This window comes from Phaseolus vulgaris, chromosome 3, assembly GCF_051622355.1.
Source record: "Phaseolus vulgaris cultivar YP4 chromosome 3, ASM5162235v1, whole genome shotgun sequence".
In the NCBI taxonomy this organism is placed as follows: domain Eukaryota; kingdom Viridiplantae; phylum Streptophyta; class Magnoliopsida; order Fabales; family Fabaceae; genus Phaseolus; species Phaseolus vulgaris.
The window spans coordinates 28,929,190-28,948,246 of record NC_143500.1 but is presented as its reverse complement, the minus strand read 5'-3'; the positions used below and the strand labels follow the sequence as shown (position 1 = coordinate 28,948,246).

Here is a 19,057-nt window from a genome sequence, read left to right as displayed (position 1 = left end):
AAAAATATATAATAATAGATTTTTTGTCATTTTATTGTTATCTTGGACATTCTTGTTTTTCTTTTTTTGGTATCTATTCTCAATTTTTTTAATTCTATACTTTGAAAACTAAAAGTAACTTTCTTAACAAGTTCCCACTTTTCTCTTTATCAAAAACATCCTACTTTTCTCTTTATAAAAAACTTCTCACTTCTTTCTCTCTCTTAATTGTCCTTAAACTGATACGTTACAATATTAATGTATATGAAACCTCACTTCCTTCTCACTTATTTTTCTTTTGTCTTTCTCTTCTATTGTCTGTAGAGCCTACTCTCATCCTCATTTTTTTTCTATTTTTTCTGGTTTTGTTCCAATTGTTCTATCTTCTTTACATGCTTTGCATTTTGGTATATAGGATTTTGTATGCAGTTTTTTTTATTGGTTTACAGTTGTCATCATAAGCGCATGAAGTTTGGTTTGAGTTAAGACGAGTGAATCTTCATCCAACACGTTTTCTTCTGCAATTCCCCTCATGCGCTCTATTTCCTCCATTCTCAAATGAGTAAGTTTCTCAAAAAAAAAATTCACAAGACACTACAAATGTAAACCTAACCACGTTTTGTTCTCTGCGTTCTAGATATCCACATTTTGATTTTTGCGTTTCAGATATCCACATGGCATTTGTTGCTTATTTCTTCACTATTTTTCTCATAAATATTTTTTTCTTTATTTTTCTCTTTATTAAAGACTCAAATGTTATTTTTTTCTTATCAAGAACACTAAAAGATTGTTTTTATAAACATTAATCATTCCTTACTTCTTTTCTATCTTCAAAGATGTTCCTGCTAGGGAGATGGGACCTAGAGAACTGTTGAAGTCTTCTTCTCCTTCCTTCGGTCGGTCAGGTGACTGGGTAGTGAGCTGGGGTTCTCTTCGCCCTTCTGCTTCTCCTTCGGCCCTCGGCCTCGGCTGAACACCGGATGGTGGGGGTACCTGCGAAGGCACTCCGACGCTCAAGTCAGTAAAGCGGGTGGTCAGCTCTCAGAGTGATAAATGACATACCTTACTCCTTGGGATGCGTACTATTTATATTATTCTAGTGGGCCTACCTTGTTGGTCCCATTTATCGAGGTGGACACCTCTTAGGTTTGCATTACCTAATTCTTAATGATAGATTAACTTCACTGATCTTGGTTTGAGCGTTAACTGTAATAGAGGTCGGCCATCGGCCAAATCATCATGGCATGGGTCGGCCATCGGCCATGTTTCAGTGGTCTCGGTCGTCTCGGCCAAGTCTTCTAAGGTCTCGGCCCCTCGGGCAAGCCTTCTAAGGACTCGGCCCCTCGGCCTCTCAGCCAAGTCTTCTAAGGTCTCGGCCTCTCGGCCAAGTCTTCTCAGGTCTCGGCCTCTCGGCCAAGTCTTCTAAGGTCTCAGCCTCTCAGCCAAGTCTTCTCAGGTCTCGGCCTCTCGGCCATACCGGTACACTTGCCCCCCAGGCTCAAGGGCAGATGTGTTACATATGTCCGATGAGTCTTTAATGATGGGTGTCGGTCGGTTTCCCTTGATCATGCGGCTATTCCATTTCTCGAGGTGTGACGTGACCCTAGGTGTGATCAAATAAGTTGGATTTGGGCGGTCGGCTTTTTAATTGTGATTTTAATCGAACAAGAACGGGCGATCGGCCATTTAATTGTGATCTTTAATCGAACAACTAAGGATAGGTGGCCAGCTATTACTTGCGATGTTAATCGAGCAAGTGTAGTGGGCGGTCGGCCATTTTGATTGTGGACGTGTAACTCGAGCAAATAAAATATGGGCGATCGGCCGATATTTGCGAGCGTTAAACTCGAGCGAGTAAAATGTGGGCGATCGTCCATTTTAATTGTGAACGTGTAAGTTGAGCAAATAAAATGTGGGCGATCGGCCAATATTTGCGAGCGTTAAACTCGAGCGAGTAAAATGTGGGCGATCGGCCAATATTTGCGAACGTGTAACTCGAGCAAATAAAATGTGGGCGATCGGCCATTTTAATTGTGAACGTGTAACTCGAGCAAATAAAATGTGGGCGATCGGCCAATATTTGCGAGCGCTAAACTCGAGCGAGTAAAATGTGGGCGATCGGCCATTTTAATTGTGAACGTGTAACTCGAGCAAATAAAATATGAGCGATCGGTCAATATTTGCGAATGTTGGAATCGAACAAGCGGGCATTCGGCAGGCCGGCACTTGCGATGTTAATCGAGCAAGCGGGCGTTCGTCAGGCCGGCACTTGCGATGTTTAATCGAGCAAGCGGGCGTTCAGCAGGCCGGCACTTGCGATGTTAATCGAGCAAGCGGGCGTTCGTCAGGCCGGCACTTGCGATGTTTAATCGAGCAAGCGGGCGTTCAGCCAATACTTGTGATGTCATCGAGCAAGTTTGGAGGGCGAGCGGCCGGCACTTGCGATGTTTAATCGAGCAAGCGGGCAGTTGGGCGGCCGGCACTTGCGATGTTTAATCGAGCAAGCGGGCAGTTGGGCGGCCGGCACTTGCGATGTTTAATCGAGTAAGCGGGCAGTAGGGCGGCCGGCACTTGCGATGTTTGATCGAGCAAGCGGGCGTTCGACCAATACTTGCGATGTCGAGCAAGTTTGGTTGGCGATTGGCCGGCACTTGCGATGTTAATCGAGCAAGCGGGCAGTCGGGCAATACTTGCGATGTCATCGAGCAAGTTTGGTTGGAGATCGGCCGGCACTTGCGATGTTAATCGAGCAAGCGGGCGTTCGTCAGGCCGGCACTTGCGATGTTTAATCGAGCAAGCGGGCGTTCAGCCAATACTTGCGATGTCATCAAGCAAGTTTGGAGGGCGGTCGGCCGGCACTTGCGATGTTTAATCGAGCAAGCGGGCAGTTGGGCGGCCGACACTTGCAATGTTTAATCGAGCAAGCGGGCAGTGGGGCGGCCGGCACTTGCGATGTGTAATCGAGCAAGCGGGCGTTCGGCCAATACTTGCGATGTCGAGCAAGTTTGGTTGGCGATTGGCCGGCACTTGCGATGTTAATCGAGCAAGCGGGCAGTCGGGCAATACTTGCGATGTCATCGAGCAAGTTTGGTTGGAGATCGGCCGGCACTTGCGATGTTAATCGAGCAAGCGGGCGTTCGTCAGGCCGGCACTTGCGATGTTTAATCGAGCAAGCGGGCGTTCAGCCAATACTTGCGATGTCATCGAGCAAGTTTGGAGGGCGGTCGGCCGGCACTTGCGATGTTTAATCGAGCAAGCGGGCAGTTGGGCGGCCGGCACTTGCAATGTTTAATCGAGCAAGCGGGCAGTGGGGCGGCCGGCACTTGCGATGTGTAATCGAGCAAGCGGGCAGTTGGGCGGCCGAGAAGTCGGCCAAGCATTGAGACTTGATGGCGCTCCTCGGCTCATACGTATGTCGAACTCGGAGAGTTCGACCGACCATCCTATCATCCTCCCTGCAAGGTCCGGTTTAGATAAAATTTTAAAAATAGGGTAGTCGGTTCTTACAGTTATGGAGTGATTTTGGAAATAGGGGCGCATCCGCCTTGCTGTGAGGACGAGTGCGAGAGCCTCCTTCTCAATCACCTGATATCGGGTCTCGGCCGAGTGGAGGGTTCGGCTAACATAGTATACGGGTCGCTCCTTGCCCTCGGGTTCCTGCACTAGGGCAGCGCTGACTGCTTCTTCCGAGGCTGCTAGATATACCAAGATTGGGTTGTCGGGCCTCGGCTTCTGGATGACGGCCGGGGATGTGAGGAACTCCTTGAATTGTTTGAAGATTTCCCCACATTGGTCGTCCGAGACGAATTTTTTGCCCTTTCGGAGTAACTGGACCATCGGACTCGTCCTCCTGGCGGTAGTCTACGTCCTTGGAGTCTTCGTCCGCGAAGGTGATGGGTGGCATCCTCGGCCGGAATGCCACTGCGTTGACCTGGTGTACCGCCCAGAGGTGTTTCTTCCGAGTGTTGTTTGTGCTTCCTCCCCCGGCGAAGCCGCCGGCTATAGTGTTGATAACTTCTCGGTTACCTCTCCTATCGGCCTCCCTGGGGGGATCGTCTCTTTGAGGGGGGTCGGCCCTTGCAGGTTGTCGGTCGCCTCTGTTATCTCGGTCATTTCGTCCGCCTGGGTGGACCCGCCCGGCCTGGTGGGTCTCGGCCATTCCTGACGAAATGGCGGAGATGCCCAGCCTGGATAAGTTCCTCGATCTTATCCTTAAGGGCCTGACACTCGTCGGTTGAGTGTCTGGTGTTTTGGTGGTACCGACATTGCTTCCTCTGGTCGGCGTTATTTGGGCTGGCCACCTTCCTTGGGGGAGGGATTAGCTCAGCGTTGAGGGCTTCGTCCAAAATCCTCCCCCGCTTGGTCATCAGGGGTGTATACCTTGAGAACCAGATCGGTCGTTCCTTTGACCCGGCCGCCCCTGACGATTCTTCTCTTCCTTGTTTTTCTCTCCACCGGCCTCGGCACGGGCCTGGTTACGGAATTCTCTTAGCTCTTCCAGCTGCATGTACTTAGCAGCTCTCTTTCTCAGCTCGTCCAGGCGGTCGGCCGGCTTCATGCACAGGTTGTCGGCAAAGGGCCCCAGACGCAGGGCCGTCAGCATGTGGTGCATGGCGACGTCCGGACTCAGATTTCGGATGCTCATCGCCACTTTACTGAACCTATCCACGAAGGTTCTCAGCGACTCTCCCTTCTCCTGGCGAATGCCTACCAGAGCGATGGAGGTTAGATGGTGCGGCCGGCTGGTCGCGAACTGCGTTTCAAACTTTGCGACGAGCGTGGCAAAGCTGTCGATGGAGTTGGGTGAGAGCTTGGTGAACCAACTAAGGGCTGCACCCTTCAAGGATGTGGGGAACACTCGGCACAAGACGGCGTCGTCCGAGGTGTAGAGACTCATATGGGTTGTGTAGGCGTCCATATGCTCGTCCGGGTCGGTCGACCCGTCGTATCGGTCTCGGTTGAAACACTTCCACTTCTCAGGAAGTGGGACTTCGATGATGTTGTTTGTAAAGGGATGTCAGCGGTTCGGGTCGGTCGTCCGGGTGGACCTGATTAGGCACGACTCGTCGCCCATCTCAGTCTCGCGAGGAGGGGGTCGGCCTCTCGTCCCCTCGGCCACATCCGGGTTGGAGGGAGAGGTGTAGGACTTGCCGACCACGTTCGTCGGTATGACAGAGGGTCCTCCCTCCCCCAGCTTCTTTCTCATATCTTCGTTCTCCCTGCGGAGAACTTGCAGCTCTTGCTCATTTTTCTGAGCGGCCTCCTCGGCCTTTCTTCGCATCTCGGCCATCTCCCTCTGGAGAGACAGCAGCAACATTGTTTGGTCGGCTTCAGTCATTCTTTCCATGCTTCTTGTTGAAACCATCTACTTTTTTCCTTCAGCTAGTTTCCCTCGGCCCCACGGTGGGCGCCAATTGTTCCTGCTAGGGAGATGGGACCTAGAGAACTGTTGAAGTCTTCTTCTCCTTCCTTCGGTCGGTCAGGTGACTGGGTAGTGAGCTGGGGTTCTCTTCGCCCTTCTGCTTCTCCTTCGGCCCTCGGCCTCGGTTGAACACCGGATGGTGGGGGTACCTGCGAAGGCACTCCGACGCTCAAGTCAGTAAAGCGGGTGGTCAGCTCTCAGAGTGATAAATGACATACCTTACTCCTTGGGATGCGTACTATTTATATTATTCTAGTGGGCCTACCTTGTTGGGCCCATTTATCGAGGTGGACACCTCTTAGGTTTGCATTACCTAATTCTTAATGATAGATTAACTTCACTGATCTTGGTTTGAGCGTTAACTGTAATAGGGGTCGACCATCGGCCAAATCATCATGGCATGGGTCGGCCATCGGCCATGTTTCAGTGGTCTCGGTCGTCTCGGCCAAGTCTTCTAAGGTCTCGGCCCCTCGGGCAAGCCTTCTAAGGACTCGGCCCCTCGGCCTCTCGGCCAAGTCTTCTAAGGTCTCAGCCTCTCGGCCAAGTGTTCTCAGGTCTCGGCCTCTTGGCCAAGTCTTCTAAGGTCTCAGCCTCTCAGCCAAGTCTTCTCAGGTCTCGGCCTCTCGGCCATACCGGTACAAAAGATAATTTGTTAAGCCTTAAAACTAAAAAGAGATAAATGTTTTCTTAAACTTATTTACATGTTTCTGTTCTGTTCTCAAGTTTCTTGGATACGAAAATGTAGAAGTCATTAATCTAAAGGAATAAAGAAGACCTGGAGGAGGAAGCACAAAGATAAATATATAAATATTTTATTAAGCTTATTTACATGTTTATGTTTTGTTCTTAAACTTCTTTGATACGAAGGTGTAGAAGTCATTAATCCAAAGGGAAAAAAAAAAGACCTAGAGGAGGAAGCACAAAGATAAAAATGAAAAAAAGATGAAAATGAAAACAAGAGTATTTATTTATTTATTGTCATTGTCTCTTTTATGTAAAAGAAATATATGATTACGAGAAGATGATGTATATAATAGATACATGTAACATTTTTTATTCAATTTTTAATATTAAACATAACTATATATAAATAATAAAATAAAAAATACTGATGCACAGACACATCAACGCTGGTATATAATAATGATAATTGAAAGTAAAAATTCGTAATAAAGGATGTTGTAAATAATTTTTTTACATAAATTAATTATAAATACTACAATATATATTTTATCAATAAAGTTAAAATGTATATAAGACATAATATATATATATATATATCTACTTTTGTTATTTGAAATTATCAAATAACAAATAAGTTTATCAAACATTTAATAATGTAATAAGTTAGTTGAAAAATTCAACTAATTACGAACTTTTAGAAGTAACTATAGTTTTTTATTTTTCAATTACCTAAACATAATTTAAGTAAGAGTCCCGATATGTTGACACCCTCTGCACATGACACACATTTGACGCTGCAGACGTGGCAATGACATGACAAAGTGAGATTGCGCGTGAATGAGCAGCGCGAGCTTCAAAATAGGGTAAAATAGAATATATTACATCGATTCTTAGAAACAACCGGTGTAATATTTTTTTTTTTACTTAGAATGACTCATATTACATCGGTTAAGTCATCTAACCGATGTAATATATGACCCATATTAAAAAAATTGAATTTTTTTTCATAAAGAGTGGGTGGGTCATAAACGTCACATAGGTGACCACTTACCGACATACGGGTAACCAGTTTTGTGTGTGCCAAAACCTGTGGGTAACCAGTTCTGGTAGGGTTATTATATCGGTTAAGTTATCTAACCGATGTAATATATGATTTTTACATCGGTTAAGTCATCTAACCGATGTAATATATGGTTTTTATTAAAAAAAAGTGATTTTTTTTCATGAAGAGTGGGTGACCATAAATGTCACATAGGTAACCACTTACAAACACACAGGTAACCAGTTTTGCGTGAGCCAGTATATGTTGAGGAACCTGTGGCTGGGTAGTAGTTCTGGTAGGGTTATTACACCGGTTAAGCTATCTACCCGATGTAATATATGGTTCTTATTAAAAAAAATGATTTTTTTTCATGAAGAGTGGGTGGCGATAAAAGTCACATAAGTAACCACTTAAACACACGAGTAACCAGTTTTGTGTGCATCACATAAGTAACCAGTTTTGCGTGTGCTATGAGTCATATATTATAATATAGAGCCAGTGTCACATCCTCACCAAATATCACGTCTGCGGCATCAATTAATGTCACGCAAGCGGTGTCAAGTCTGTGTTAGTGAGAGAGGGTGTTAATAAAACATTTTTCTTTAATAACTCACATGCTTATGAAAAGTGGGGATTTTGGTTATATGAAAGAAAAAGACAATGGTGTTCCAAAACAGTATTACAGGAAGAGGGAGAAACTCTAACAAAGGCAATGGCAGGATAATCAACAACCACAGTGCCAAGTCTGAGAAGTTTGGTCATATAACCTTGAAATTACCCACACAGAATAAATAAATAAAGGTATTTAAGGATATGTGAACCTCGTTGAATGCTTAATATAACCAGGATCAAATAATCAGAACCTAAATGATAAACTTTTGGTATCACTACAGTGACAACGAGTTAGAGTTAGAAAACTCTGACGACTTTAGTACTGTTATGCTTGTCCTTCAGATAGTGTATGTTTGTGCTAAGACTCCGGATGTTAAAGTGAAGGTTTACAGAGATATTTCCTGGGAGAATTTTGTGCAGTGATGTAGAATGAGGTAGCTGTTTTTCACGGCCAGTGTAAAAAGCTTGGTATGATTACCTGTATGCCACATTCTCAATATTTGCTTAGCCAAATCCAATTTGTGAATGATGGTGTTGATTTTGTTATGATTGATGGAGCTACGGCTGCTAGTAATCCAGCTTAGGTTGCTGTGAGTGAAGTCAAACAACACACTGATGAGAACAAAGAAATCCTATTGCTGTCATTAGGAACTGGAACAACAAAAATTAGATGGCTATTTAAAAGTATTGATGTTGTTAGTGAGGATTTATAATGTATAAACAAGATCCTCTACTACCTTGCCACAGTTTTCCCTTTGAGAAGATAGGAAAGAACTTGTTATGTTTTCAGGGTATTTTTAAATTGTCTTGGTTAGATATGTTAAAGCAGGGGAGGAATACTAAAGAAGTTGGGCCTTATTTGTCTATTCATGTAAGATGCTCTTTTGAGTGAAATATTTTTTATTTTGTATAAGAGGGTTTAGACATTCTTGAAGGGTCCATTCTTATTTATTTTTTAATTCTTTACTTATAGGTGATCACGACCTTACATTCCTTTACAATTTCACCTCATAATGTTAAACCGCTCCCTCCCAATAACATGTTATACAGGAACCTAACATCTCAAGAAATCTATACTCACAATTTCCCCAAAAAAAAAGTTTATTCCAAATTCTATTCTTGACAACTGCTATGTGAAATCTCAGGCAAGTCTTGATGTTAGAATATTTCATGCCATTTTTGCAATCAACTTCTTAGTTACTTGGCATGAAGACTACGTCATGCCGATTTAAACATATAATCAAATCATGAATCATAAATTTATATTATTATAATATAACAAGACACATGAAGCATGAAGGCATTATATTGGCCTATGCAAAGGGAGAAAACATTGGAAACTCTAGATATCCATATCCAAGCAAAGCACAGTGCAGCGGTGGTAGCAGCATGGCAATGAAAATGAGTAGTTTTAGTTGGGGCAACCGGGCCAATGAACGTCCTTAGGAGAAGGGGTTTTGAGAACAGGATTCCTCTCGAAGAAATTGGTTGGCCTGAGCTCGAATGCAGTGGTCAACAATGGCATTATGGGGAAGTCTTCCTGGGCTGGAACGTGATGAATTCCCACAACGTGCCACAGCACAATGTCCTTGTTCTTTATGTCTCTGTTCCTGCAATTATTTTAAGTGTAAAGGAATAGGGTAAGTTGTTGTGGACAGTAAATGCACTTAAAAAATAGTAAGAAAAATGAAATAATGGTACTTTATGGTCCAAACGGCTAAAGTATCATCTCCATGGCTGTGATCAACGTAGAGTCCACCAGCCCACTTCTCAGTCCTGTTGTAAGGAGTGACCCACACATTAAAGTTTGTAAAAGCGCCACGTATTTGTGGATAATCGTCATCCGTTAGAAGAGGATGAGCTGGGTTGCTGGAATCAAACGGTATCTCACGTCGTTTCCAACCGATGTCTTCTTGTTAGGGTTCACCACTGAAAGCTCACCCGGTGTGGACCCAATTCTGATCTTTGCATCGTTCTCGCTCTCAGCAGTTTCACTCTCAGTTGTCCAATAACTTTTCCTCTTCGAGCTGCCATCTGTTACTCTCACCGTCTTCAAACTCGTCTTCTCAAAAGAGTTGTACACGCCATCAATGTCAAGGTCCAGATGGTATATGTAGAAGTGGTCGTGGTAGACACCAATGCTGTTTGCTGACACCAGGGTACCATGTTGGTCACTCTTTATCTCGTTCTTGTGCTTGATATCCACTCCCTTGATTTCCAACATACCCGACAGAGCAATCTGTATATATACGTATATGTATGTTCAAGGATTTTGATTAGATTAGTTTAGGCTACAGGACTAGATGTCTAGCACTTACAGATCAGGCAAAACATAATAAATCAGGTGACGTCCACTTTTGTATTTCTTAAAACGTTTCCAAAAATATGTATTTATAACGAAGCATGTACTACTTTATTTCATTCTGAATGACAAACTCGGGTAAACTTTCATGCATGCATATTGCAAAGTTCATATGACATGCGTACCAATGCCCCTTGGGTTCGCAGGTGAACCACGTGGTGTACATACCTTCATACGGTCCAAAAAATAATGGACCTTGTCTTATAAAATAACATTGTGAAGAATTATCAAAACAATTACATATAATGCCATCTTTTTTATGTTCAAATAACGAATAGTAAGATTTATTCTTTGTACCATGGCTTTAAAAAGATTAAATTTGATATCGCGACAGAACATATCACACAAAAGTCACACCTTTACAAAAAAATGTTTCTGAAACTTAAAACCGGCTCTTAGTATATTATGAAATATAGTTATCTTTTTTTTTATCAGCAAAATATACTTATCTTTAAGTTATACTCACACGTAGCTATAGTAAATGATGAGACATACCGCGGGTTTGATTGAGCCACTTGTCTTAAACTCCCAGTCAATGATGTTGTCGTAGTTGCCTACAGTAACAATTGTTCTTACCACCAAGTTCACTTCCGTTCTGGTTTCTGCGAACTGTCAGAGGCCAAAACTAACGTAAATATTTAAATTTAAATTTAGTTGAATGAGAAATTAGTGATTATTGATAAGAATGAGGTGTAGTATGTATATATACCGATTCGTTGGGAATTCCAGTTTCGGTGTGACGCCACAAGATGCTACCATATTGTTCAAACACACAGACTGCGTTGGCAATGAGCAATGGAGTGCCATTGGATGGGCAATCACGGTTGGGCACCAATGAGACAGTGGAGATACCGAACCCAAACTCTCCAGCATCAAAGAATGTCTTATAGTAAAAGTCGTCTGTTGGGTCTTGGTATGGAACGAACAGCTCAGAAATGTACCCTTTGTATAATACTCTTCGAGGCTTGTGCTTCTCCAGATCGTAAATAGACGCCAGTGATATCACAAGTCCGGCACGTGGATCGAATCCAATGTGGAACTTCCAGTTGGCCCAGCTGAAAGGATTAAAAATAAAAAATAGTTAAAACTATATATAACCAAAGCAAAGATAAATGGTAGAGGATAAAGAATAAAGAATAAGAAAGAAGAAAATTACTTACCTAACACTGTGGCCACTGATTTGGAAGCCAGGACCGTCTGGTTGATGGGTTGCTAGACTGTGTTGTTTTGGTCTAAATGGTGGCTTCTGATGTGATAAGCGGTATTCAGTGTTATCAGCGGTTGGTACTGGTATAATACCACCGTCGTGATACTCGACGATCTTCATGAGCTCAAGATCAACCACTATTGTGAGTCCACTGATAGGCCTCACCCAGATATTGGGGCTGCTTTCTTTCATGAAGCATTCCACCCTCACTGTCCTTCTGCTCTGGGCTTCTCCAAACCACCCCAAGGTGAAAGGGGAGCACACCACCTCTGAGAGGTTTCACTGACTCTTTTTTTTTTTATCAGCAAACAATGAATAAATATAAAAAATGGGACACTTCAGGGTATACATCCGATAGATGCTCTAAACAGGATGAGGGGTATACATCCGATAGATGCTCTAAACAGGATGAGGATGAGAAATGAATCATGAGTTCAACTAACCTATTCAAATGAAAACCTGCTAAACACACAGACCATAATAACTAAAAAGAGCAAAATTACAAACAAGATACTACTTTCCAATTCAATAACAAAAATAAGTGCACGACCAGCCGCATATCAGACTCCAATTGCTCCACACCTTGGTGTAATCCTGTCATTCACCAACCTCAAATTCCAAAAAAACAAAAAAGCCAACAGCATAACATGCCCTGCATTAGACTCAAAAAAACCTCTGCAACAAAAGCTGCTCCAAGTTGCACTTTCTGTTATGTCATTAACAATTCCATGCATCTCCCTTGCTATGCCCATCAACTAGGACTCCATGATTTCGTAATCCCAGCACAAACTCCACTCCGCGTCATATACCCACCTTAGTTGAAAAGTTGGGACCTTCCAACCGTATCCCTTCTACTTCGCTTCACCTTAGACACCACCTACTCCCACAAAATTTTAGCAACAGTAATTCTCCCTGCAGCTAAGCCCTTCTCCTTAACAACTTCACCTTAAGACAAACGACAGACCACATTAATCACCTCTGTCTCTTTCCTTCCAGCCGTAGGACCAGTCAACCAACCTCATATAATAACAGAGTTTTAATTACACAACTACCTTTATATAAAGGATTGTGTTTATAGCAGAGTCCTCTCCTCAGGACAGTTCTCAAACTCTCTCGGTCTGCACATGCTTCCATACCTGCATGTATGTGCTGAGATCATGCCAGCTCCTCCATTTCCACCACCGATGCACTCACAAAAGCAGAGAAATCACTTCCAACTGGAGATATCATTGAGCTTGACTTTCCATCCTTTTCTTCCATGAATTGCCTGGACCAAGACAATAACCTGGGGTCATCTATACTGAACCCCTTAAGTCCTCCTTGTCCTGCTCCCCCTATGGTACACGGACCTATTGCACCCCATCTTGCTAACCATCCCACCATCTACTACATCACCTAAACACCCCCCAAAGAGACACCCAGCACCCGTGCAACCTTCCCACCTAACAACAGTATCAGCAGCATCCAGCAGCATAACACTAAACCCTTTTATTTGAAACTACTAATACATACCATTGGATTCAAAACCCAATCTGTAAAGCAGTAATTAAAATTATGCGCTTTATGCTTCATCCATAACCACGACTTAAGTTAGATTAATAGATCACTTCCAAATGGCATATACATCACATATCCTGGATCAAGTCAAGACTCTGGGATTCCGCCAAGCTACGGCTACATCCATTTCATTAGGAATTGATGACCTTTTGTGCATTCTCGAACACCTCTTCCGCATCTACCACACCTTGGTTGAACACAACAAGGTTCCTATGTTCCCATATACACTATGTTCCTAGGTTCCTATGTTCTTCACTGACTCTTTGAATGGACCGTATTCCAGTGGCAGCTCTATGGCAACGGCCTGTTCATCCAGGGATAGGGGGGGAACCCATTTCCTTTGTGAATGTTGTATGAGAGAATTGTCTTTGCCTGTAGTTGAATTAGGATCTGGTGAGTTTGGCTGTTGATGATGGCAATGGCCAAGGCCTTGCGAGGGACGGTTGTGATGGTTGGTTTGATGGATTCCCATTTGAGGATGGCATCCTTTTCAGGGTCATCAAGGCCAATGTAGTGGAAGCTCAACCTGTTGTTGGAGGTTGGGTACTTCCTCTGGACTATGGTTTGGACAAGAGTTATCTCTTCTTTGGTCAGAGGGTCCAGTGGATGCTGAAAACGCAGTTGGGCGACAGAAAGCACTGATTGGAGGGAGAAGAGCAGAAGAGCAGATAAAAGCACAAGTTTCATGGTGGAAACCATGATATGAAGCTATGTACCTGATGCCCTAGTTTAGTGTGTCCAGTGGCAGCTCTTCCTTAAGCCCTTAAATTCACGCTGCGTTCTACCCTTTTAGCCAATTGTTTATACTAATTACATCCCACGTGAATTCTCTGTATCATGCCATCTTTTAAGCGCCAATAAACTTGTTTTCTATAACTCTCGTGGGACATTAATGGTGTACTTAGATAAGTGTTTTGAGAGAAATGTGTGAAAAAGAAAAAGAAGTTGTTTGAAGTAGAGCTGATAATTTAAGAGTGGTTACTATTTGGGTTAAATATGGGTGAGTGGTTACTATTAATATTTAGTGGGATGTAGGGTGGAGTAATGGGTGTCAAACAATCATTTTCCGTTAAATATAGAGTAGTTGTTTTAATTATTTGGGGGTGTTAAACAAACTTTATTATTTAAGATGTGATTGATGTGATGATTGCGAGAGAATTTTTAATTTGTTTTAAAGGTTTAAAATGTAAGTGTATAAATTTATCTTTGTCTTTAAAAATAAGTGAATGAAGGTTAGAATTAGTTTAAGATTAGGGTTATGGTTACGGATATGTGTAAGGTTAGGGTTAGAGTTACTATTTTAGGTAAAGGATAGGGTTATGGTTAGGACCATTGTTTATTGAAGGTGTTGTCTTCATGATCGATTGGAATCCTTGAATTGGAGAAGGACGACTCTAATGGAGCTATGATTTCCTTGTAGGTGCATGAAGAGTAGGAAGAGTGATTGGTTGGATCATATCACTTGGAGAGGTGAAGAAGAAGATCAAGGTGTCTATCCTAGAGAGGTCTAGACAAGGGAGTGAGAAGACTTTCAACTTGACAACAATTCACTCATATATTGATCTTAAAAAAATGTGAGTCAAGCACCCCAATATATAGTGACGAGGTTCGACCAATGTACAAGGAAAAGAGTGGGATAATTCAAACCAATTAAGTTTGAATTAGGCGCCTAAAATGAGATCACAAGGCAAGCATGTGACTCATTTAGCTCTAAATGACCGACCTAGGTTAATTAGGAGTCTCTTGAAACCCTGATTTAACCTAGGTTAGTTTTTAGATGCCTAAATTTAACCCTAATTGGAATAAGAAAATTTACAAGTAAAATTCCTATTATAAATTTAGCAAAAATTAAATTCTACTCTAAAAATTCTACAGTAGGTTATGACATTTTTGAACATGTATAAAAGGGTGTCTCTACCATCGGTAGCAGAGTCTCAAAGTCTTCTTGAATCTTCCTTGCCATTGACCTAGTGATTGTTCATGAGTTTGACCTTCTTCCATCATTTATGCTAGAGATTAGGGTTAGTTTTTGGAGTTAGTGCTACAATTAGCTTAAACATTAGATTTGGTGTTACAATATAATTACACTCAACAGGTTTTAAATATAAAATTAAATAAATAATATATTTATTAAAATAATTCTATAACACAAATGAATTAAATATACAATCATTTGTTAAACACATATATTAACTTACAAAAAAAAAACAAAATTTTCAATTCATTGACATCAATTTTTCATGCATACAACTCCAAAAAAAAAATCTATTTTCTATATTATTAATTTTTTACATACTTAATACACAAATGAATTATCATAAAAACATAAATAAAAAGAAAAAAAACATGCAGATAATCGATCAAGAGTATGAGATAATCAATTATTCTCTATTCAGTCATAATCAATTTTAATTATGTATGGTGATATTACGATGTGTTTTGAGCACAACTCTATGTGTTTTGAGCAACTTTTTCTGCATGTGAGAGAAATAGTGATTTGACTATATCCTTCCTCACCATATTCTAGCATATTATTTTATTCAAACTCAATGCTTTGCGTTTTAACCTTTTTGTTAACACCTTCTCTCAAGTTACACACTTTTGACGTTACAAACGTGAAAACGGTGGATGATGTGGCAAGGACATTGTTGTAAATGTTATGATAATGATGTGGCTTTGGGAGATAGAAAGGGAAGAACGTAGGATTTGAAAACGGTGTGAAAAGTTGAACTTTCTCAACACGGATGAAGAAGGCGGTGTTGGAATTGGGAGGTTGGTAGTGACATTGAGGTCGGTGGTGACGTCCAGCGCCTCGCTGAGATCGTTGTTGCCGCGCTCGACGTGACAACACACCGAGAACAACTCCAACGCTAACAGTAAGGATCGCGTGCGATCGCTGTCGTGGACGATGGCGCGGAACAGGTCGGCGTCGAAACAGATCCACATGACTCTCAGAATGTTGTCGGAAACGTCGGTGTAAGGCTCTTCGCCATGAGGTCTGGTTACCCAGCCACAGGTTCCTCCACAATGCAAAACTGGTTACCCGTGTGTCTGTAAGTGGTTACTTATGTGACGTTTATGGCCACCCACTCTTCATGAAAAAAAAATCATTTTTTCTTAATAAGAACCATATATTACATCGGTTAGATGACTTAACCGGTGTAATAACCCTACCCGAACTTGTTACTCAGCCACAGGTTCCTCCACAACGCAAAACTGGTTATCCGTGTGTCTGTAAGTGGTTACTTATGTGATGCACGCAAAACTGGTTACTCGTGTGTATGTAAGTGGTTACTTATGTGACGTTTATGACCACCCACTCTTCATGAAAAAAAATCAATTATTTTAATATGGGTCATATATTACACTAGTTAGATGGCTTAACCAATGTAATATGGATCATTCTCAGTAAAAAAAAGTATATTAAACTGGTTGTTAGTAAGAACTGATGTAATATATTCTTTTTTATCCTATTTTGAAGCTCGCACTCCTCATTCGCGTGCAATCTCACTCTGCTACGTCATTGTCACGTCTGCAGCGTCAAATGTGTGTTACTATTAAAGGGTGTCAATATATGTGGACTCTTTCAATATTGGCATATTGCGTCACGTGTCGATTTCCGAATCAAATTGATTTGATTATAATATATACAAATAAATATTTAGCAAGATGCAGCAGCTATTATGTGGCTACGTGAAAATGAATTCTCATTATAAATTATTATTGAACATTTAATTGAAAAATGAACCATACTGTAGTCTCACTGATTTAGTAAACATTAATTTTTCTATTGGTTGATAGTTATCCACGAGGATATTTTATTCGTTTCTTTTCGATTTCCTACCATCTGTATCTCAATAATGTAATATACATGAGTACATGATTTGGCCGAAAACGGAGCTGAATTCTTTGCATGTAGTGCAAATATTATGGATCCATCCATGTGCGATCTTATCTTGACCATAATTGATTTTCGCTGCAGCCACAGCAGAAGAAGAACAGCAATATATATGTTAGAATGAATAATTCATTAGACTGTGTCTATGCGTTTCGAGAAACAGAAGTTGTAAAAATGTGGAACATTCAAGCACCTAATTTCTCATATGTCACTGGAATCTATTTGCTCCCAAGAAGTTACCAGTGCAATTAAAACTGTAGTTCCAATTTTCGTATGTCACGGAAAGAATAAAAAAAGTAACTAATGGCATGGGTTGGGTACTGGTGTATGGTTTTTTCTTGTGTAGGTGCATGGAATGCAGATACAGCAGGCATCCTGCCAATCTATTGGATCAGATTTAACAGGGATCAAAGTAACATCACTCTTTTATAATGGGTTGGAGTATCCAAATAACATCACTTTTTTTGTAATGGATTTGAATACTTCTAGTACTCCAATTTATTATATTTTGTTAGTGATAAAAAAAAATCAAATTTTTCTTCTCTATATTTCTTGTTACATTAATAGATCTTATTTCTTGAATTAGTTGTGAGCCAATCTCTAATGGTTTTTCTGCCAAAAGAGAATATTTCTAATTATGATAGAGTGACAACTAATTATCTAAATGAGATCTTTAAACCATATAATCCTTCATATTTTCTTTGCGAGTCTTATGGCCATTATCTGCTATCAATTGCCATTCTCCTTTGGGCTAATGGATTAACCTTGTCCTCAAGATTTATGAAGGTTGCTACGGTAAAAGGTGGATTTTGTGAAAAAAAAAAATGCTCAAAACTACTAGGAAATAAAGAAATGACGGTTGATAATTTTACCATTTTTGTCATTAATTAATAAAAAAAAAATGTATGGGAGGAGCTAACTCATGAATTAATAACTACTTGAAAATTAAGTTTTTCATTTTATAAAATTAATTTTAATTTTAAACAATAGTTAAAAGACTTAAAGTATATTGACTTGCTTTATTAAGAAAAATTAAGTATATATTAAATGAACAATGATAATTGTACGGTCCCGGTCCCGGTCCCGATTCTGCATATAACGCCTGGTCTAAATCGGATGTAAATTATAATCACTATGATGGATTGTTCATGAAATAGAAATCAATTTTAAATAAAAAAATAATTAGTTGTTCTAGTGATTAAATTAGAGACTATTTTAAAAACTAAAAAAAACTTTTGGTTTCTAAATTAGTTTCTATTACTGTTAAATAATTTATAAATTGATATCTAATTAGCTACCAAGGTTTTTGCTACCAAATTTAGAATCTAAGTAATTGGTAATTAAAACTTTGATAGTTAATTAGATACCAATTTAGAAACTATTTAATAATAATATAAATTAATTTAGAAACCAATTTTTTTTGTCTTTAAAATAGTTTCTAATTTAATTATTATAGCAACTAATTATTTTTTGTCTCTAAACTTTGTTCCTATTTCATGATTTGCTTGTAGTGAATGTATCCGAGATCCATAAGAAAATGGAATGTTAGAATGGTGAAATTTTCAAAAAAATACCCATAATTATTTCCTAAAGCTTAATTTCGAAAAAATAACCAAAATATTCGAGACACTCACTAAATACCCTGCATATTTATCAGTGTGAAATCACCTAGTTTGCACGAATATATCCCGTCAATCAAATTTATTATCACAAAATTGATATGATTCCTGATAACTGATTTTAGGACACAACATCATGATTTTAGTAATGCAATGCATTGATTTTATCACACAATATTCTGATTTTATTATATAACACTCTAATTGCACCATATTCTAATTTTATTACATAATACTTTACATTATTATTAATATTATTAAAATTATAAATATTATTAATACTATTAAATATTATTAATATTATAGACATTATTAATATTATTAAAATTATTAATATTATTAAATATTATTAATATTATAAACATTATAAATATTATTAAATATTATTAATGTTATTAAATATTATTAATGTTATTAATATTATTAAGTGATCCTGTCTGTTGACCAAAACGTTGGAACTTTGCCTAGTCAAACTTGGATCGACGTGTGCGCCGCGTCAACCTCCGTCCTTCACCGCGATTCACCTCAAGAACCTGCAAAAGAACAGAGCGGCGTCACTGCGACCGATCGCACTCCAACGCCCAAGTCAGTGACTGAACCACCAAATACTTCAAGAGTAACACTCAAGAACTCTCAAGGAACCGTGAACCAGTTCTCTCTCAGTATGCTCAAAAA

At 40.4% G+C, this 19,057-nt stretch overlaps 1 protein-coding gene and 1 pseudogene across 2 annotated transcripts; both read right to left on the bottom strand.

Annotated features, from left to right (window-relative positions):
* Positions 1-4,345: 4,345 nt before the first annotated feature.
* Positions 4,346-4,876, bottom strand: LOC137839451 (uncharacterized). The gene has a single exon (XM_068648565.2). It carries the CDS (start codon positions 4,874-4,876, stop codon positions 4,346-4,348), a length of 531 nt encoding a protein of 176 aa, XP_068504666.2.
* A 4,100-nt stretch (positions 4,877-8,976) lies between these two features.
* On the bottom strand, positions 8,977-13,748 carry LOC137806948 (primary amine oxidase-like; annotated as a pseudogene). Its single transcript, XR_016519188.1, has 6 exons — positions 13,092-13,748; positions 11,262-11,590; positions 10,811-11,156; positions 10,597-10,710; positions 9,441-9,978; positions 8,977-9,349 (listed from the first exon to the last, which is right to left on the bottom strand). The product of XR_016519188.1 is annotated as a primary amine oxidase-like (transcript).
* Positions 13,749-19,057: the final 5,309 nt, after the last annotated feature.

What these genes read in the sequence shown, in the direction of transcription:
- LOC137839451 (XM_068648565.2), bottom strand. Translation starts at nt 4,876, where the DNA reads ATGAGTCTCTACACCTCGGACGACGCCGTCTTGTGCCGAGTGTTCCCC.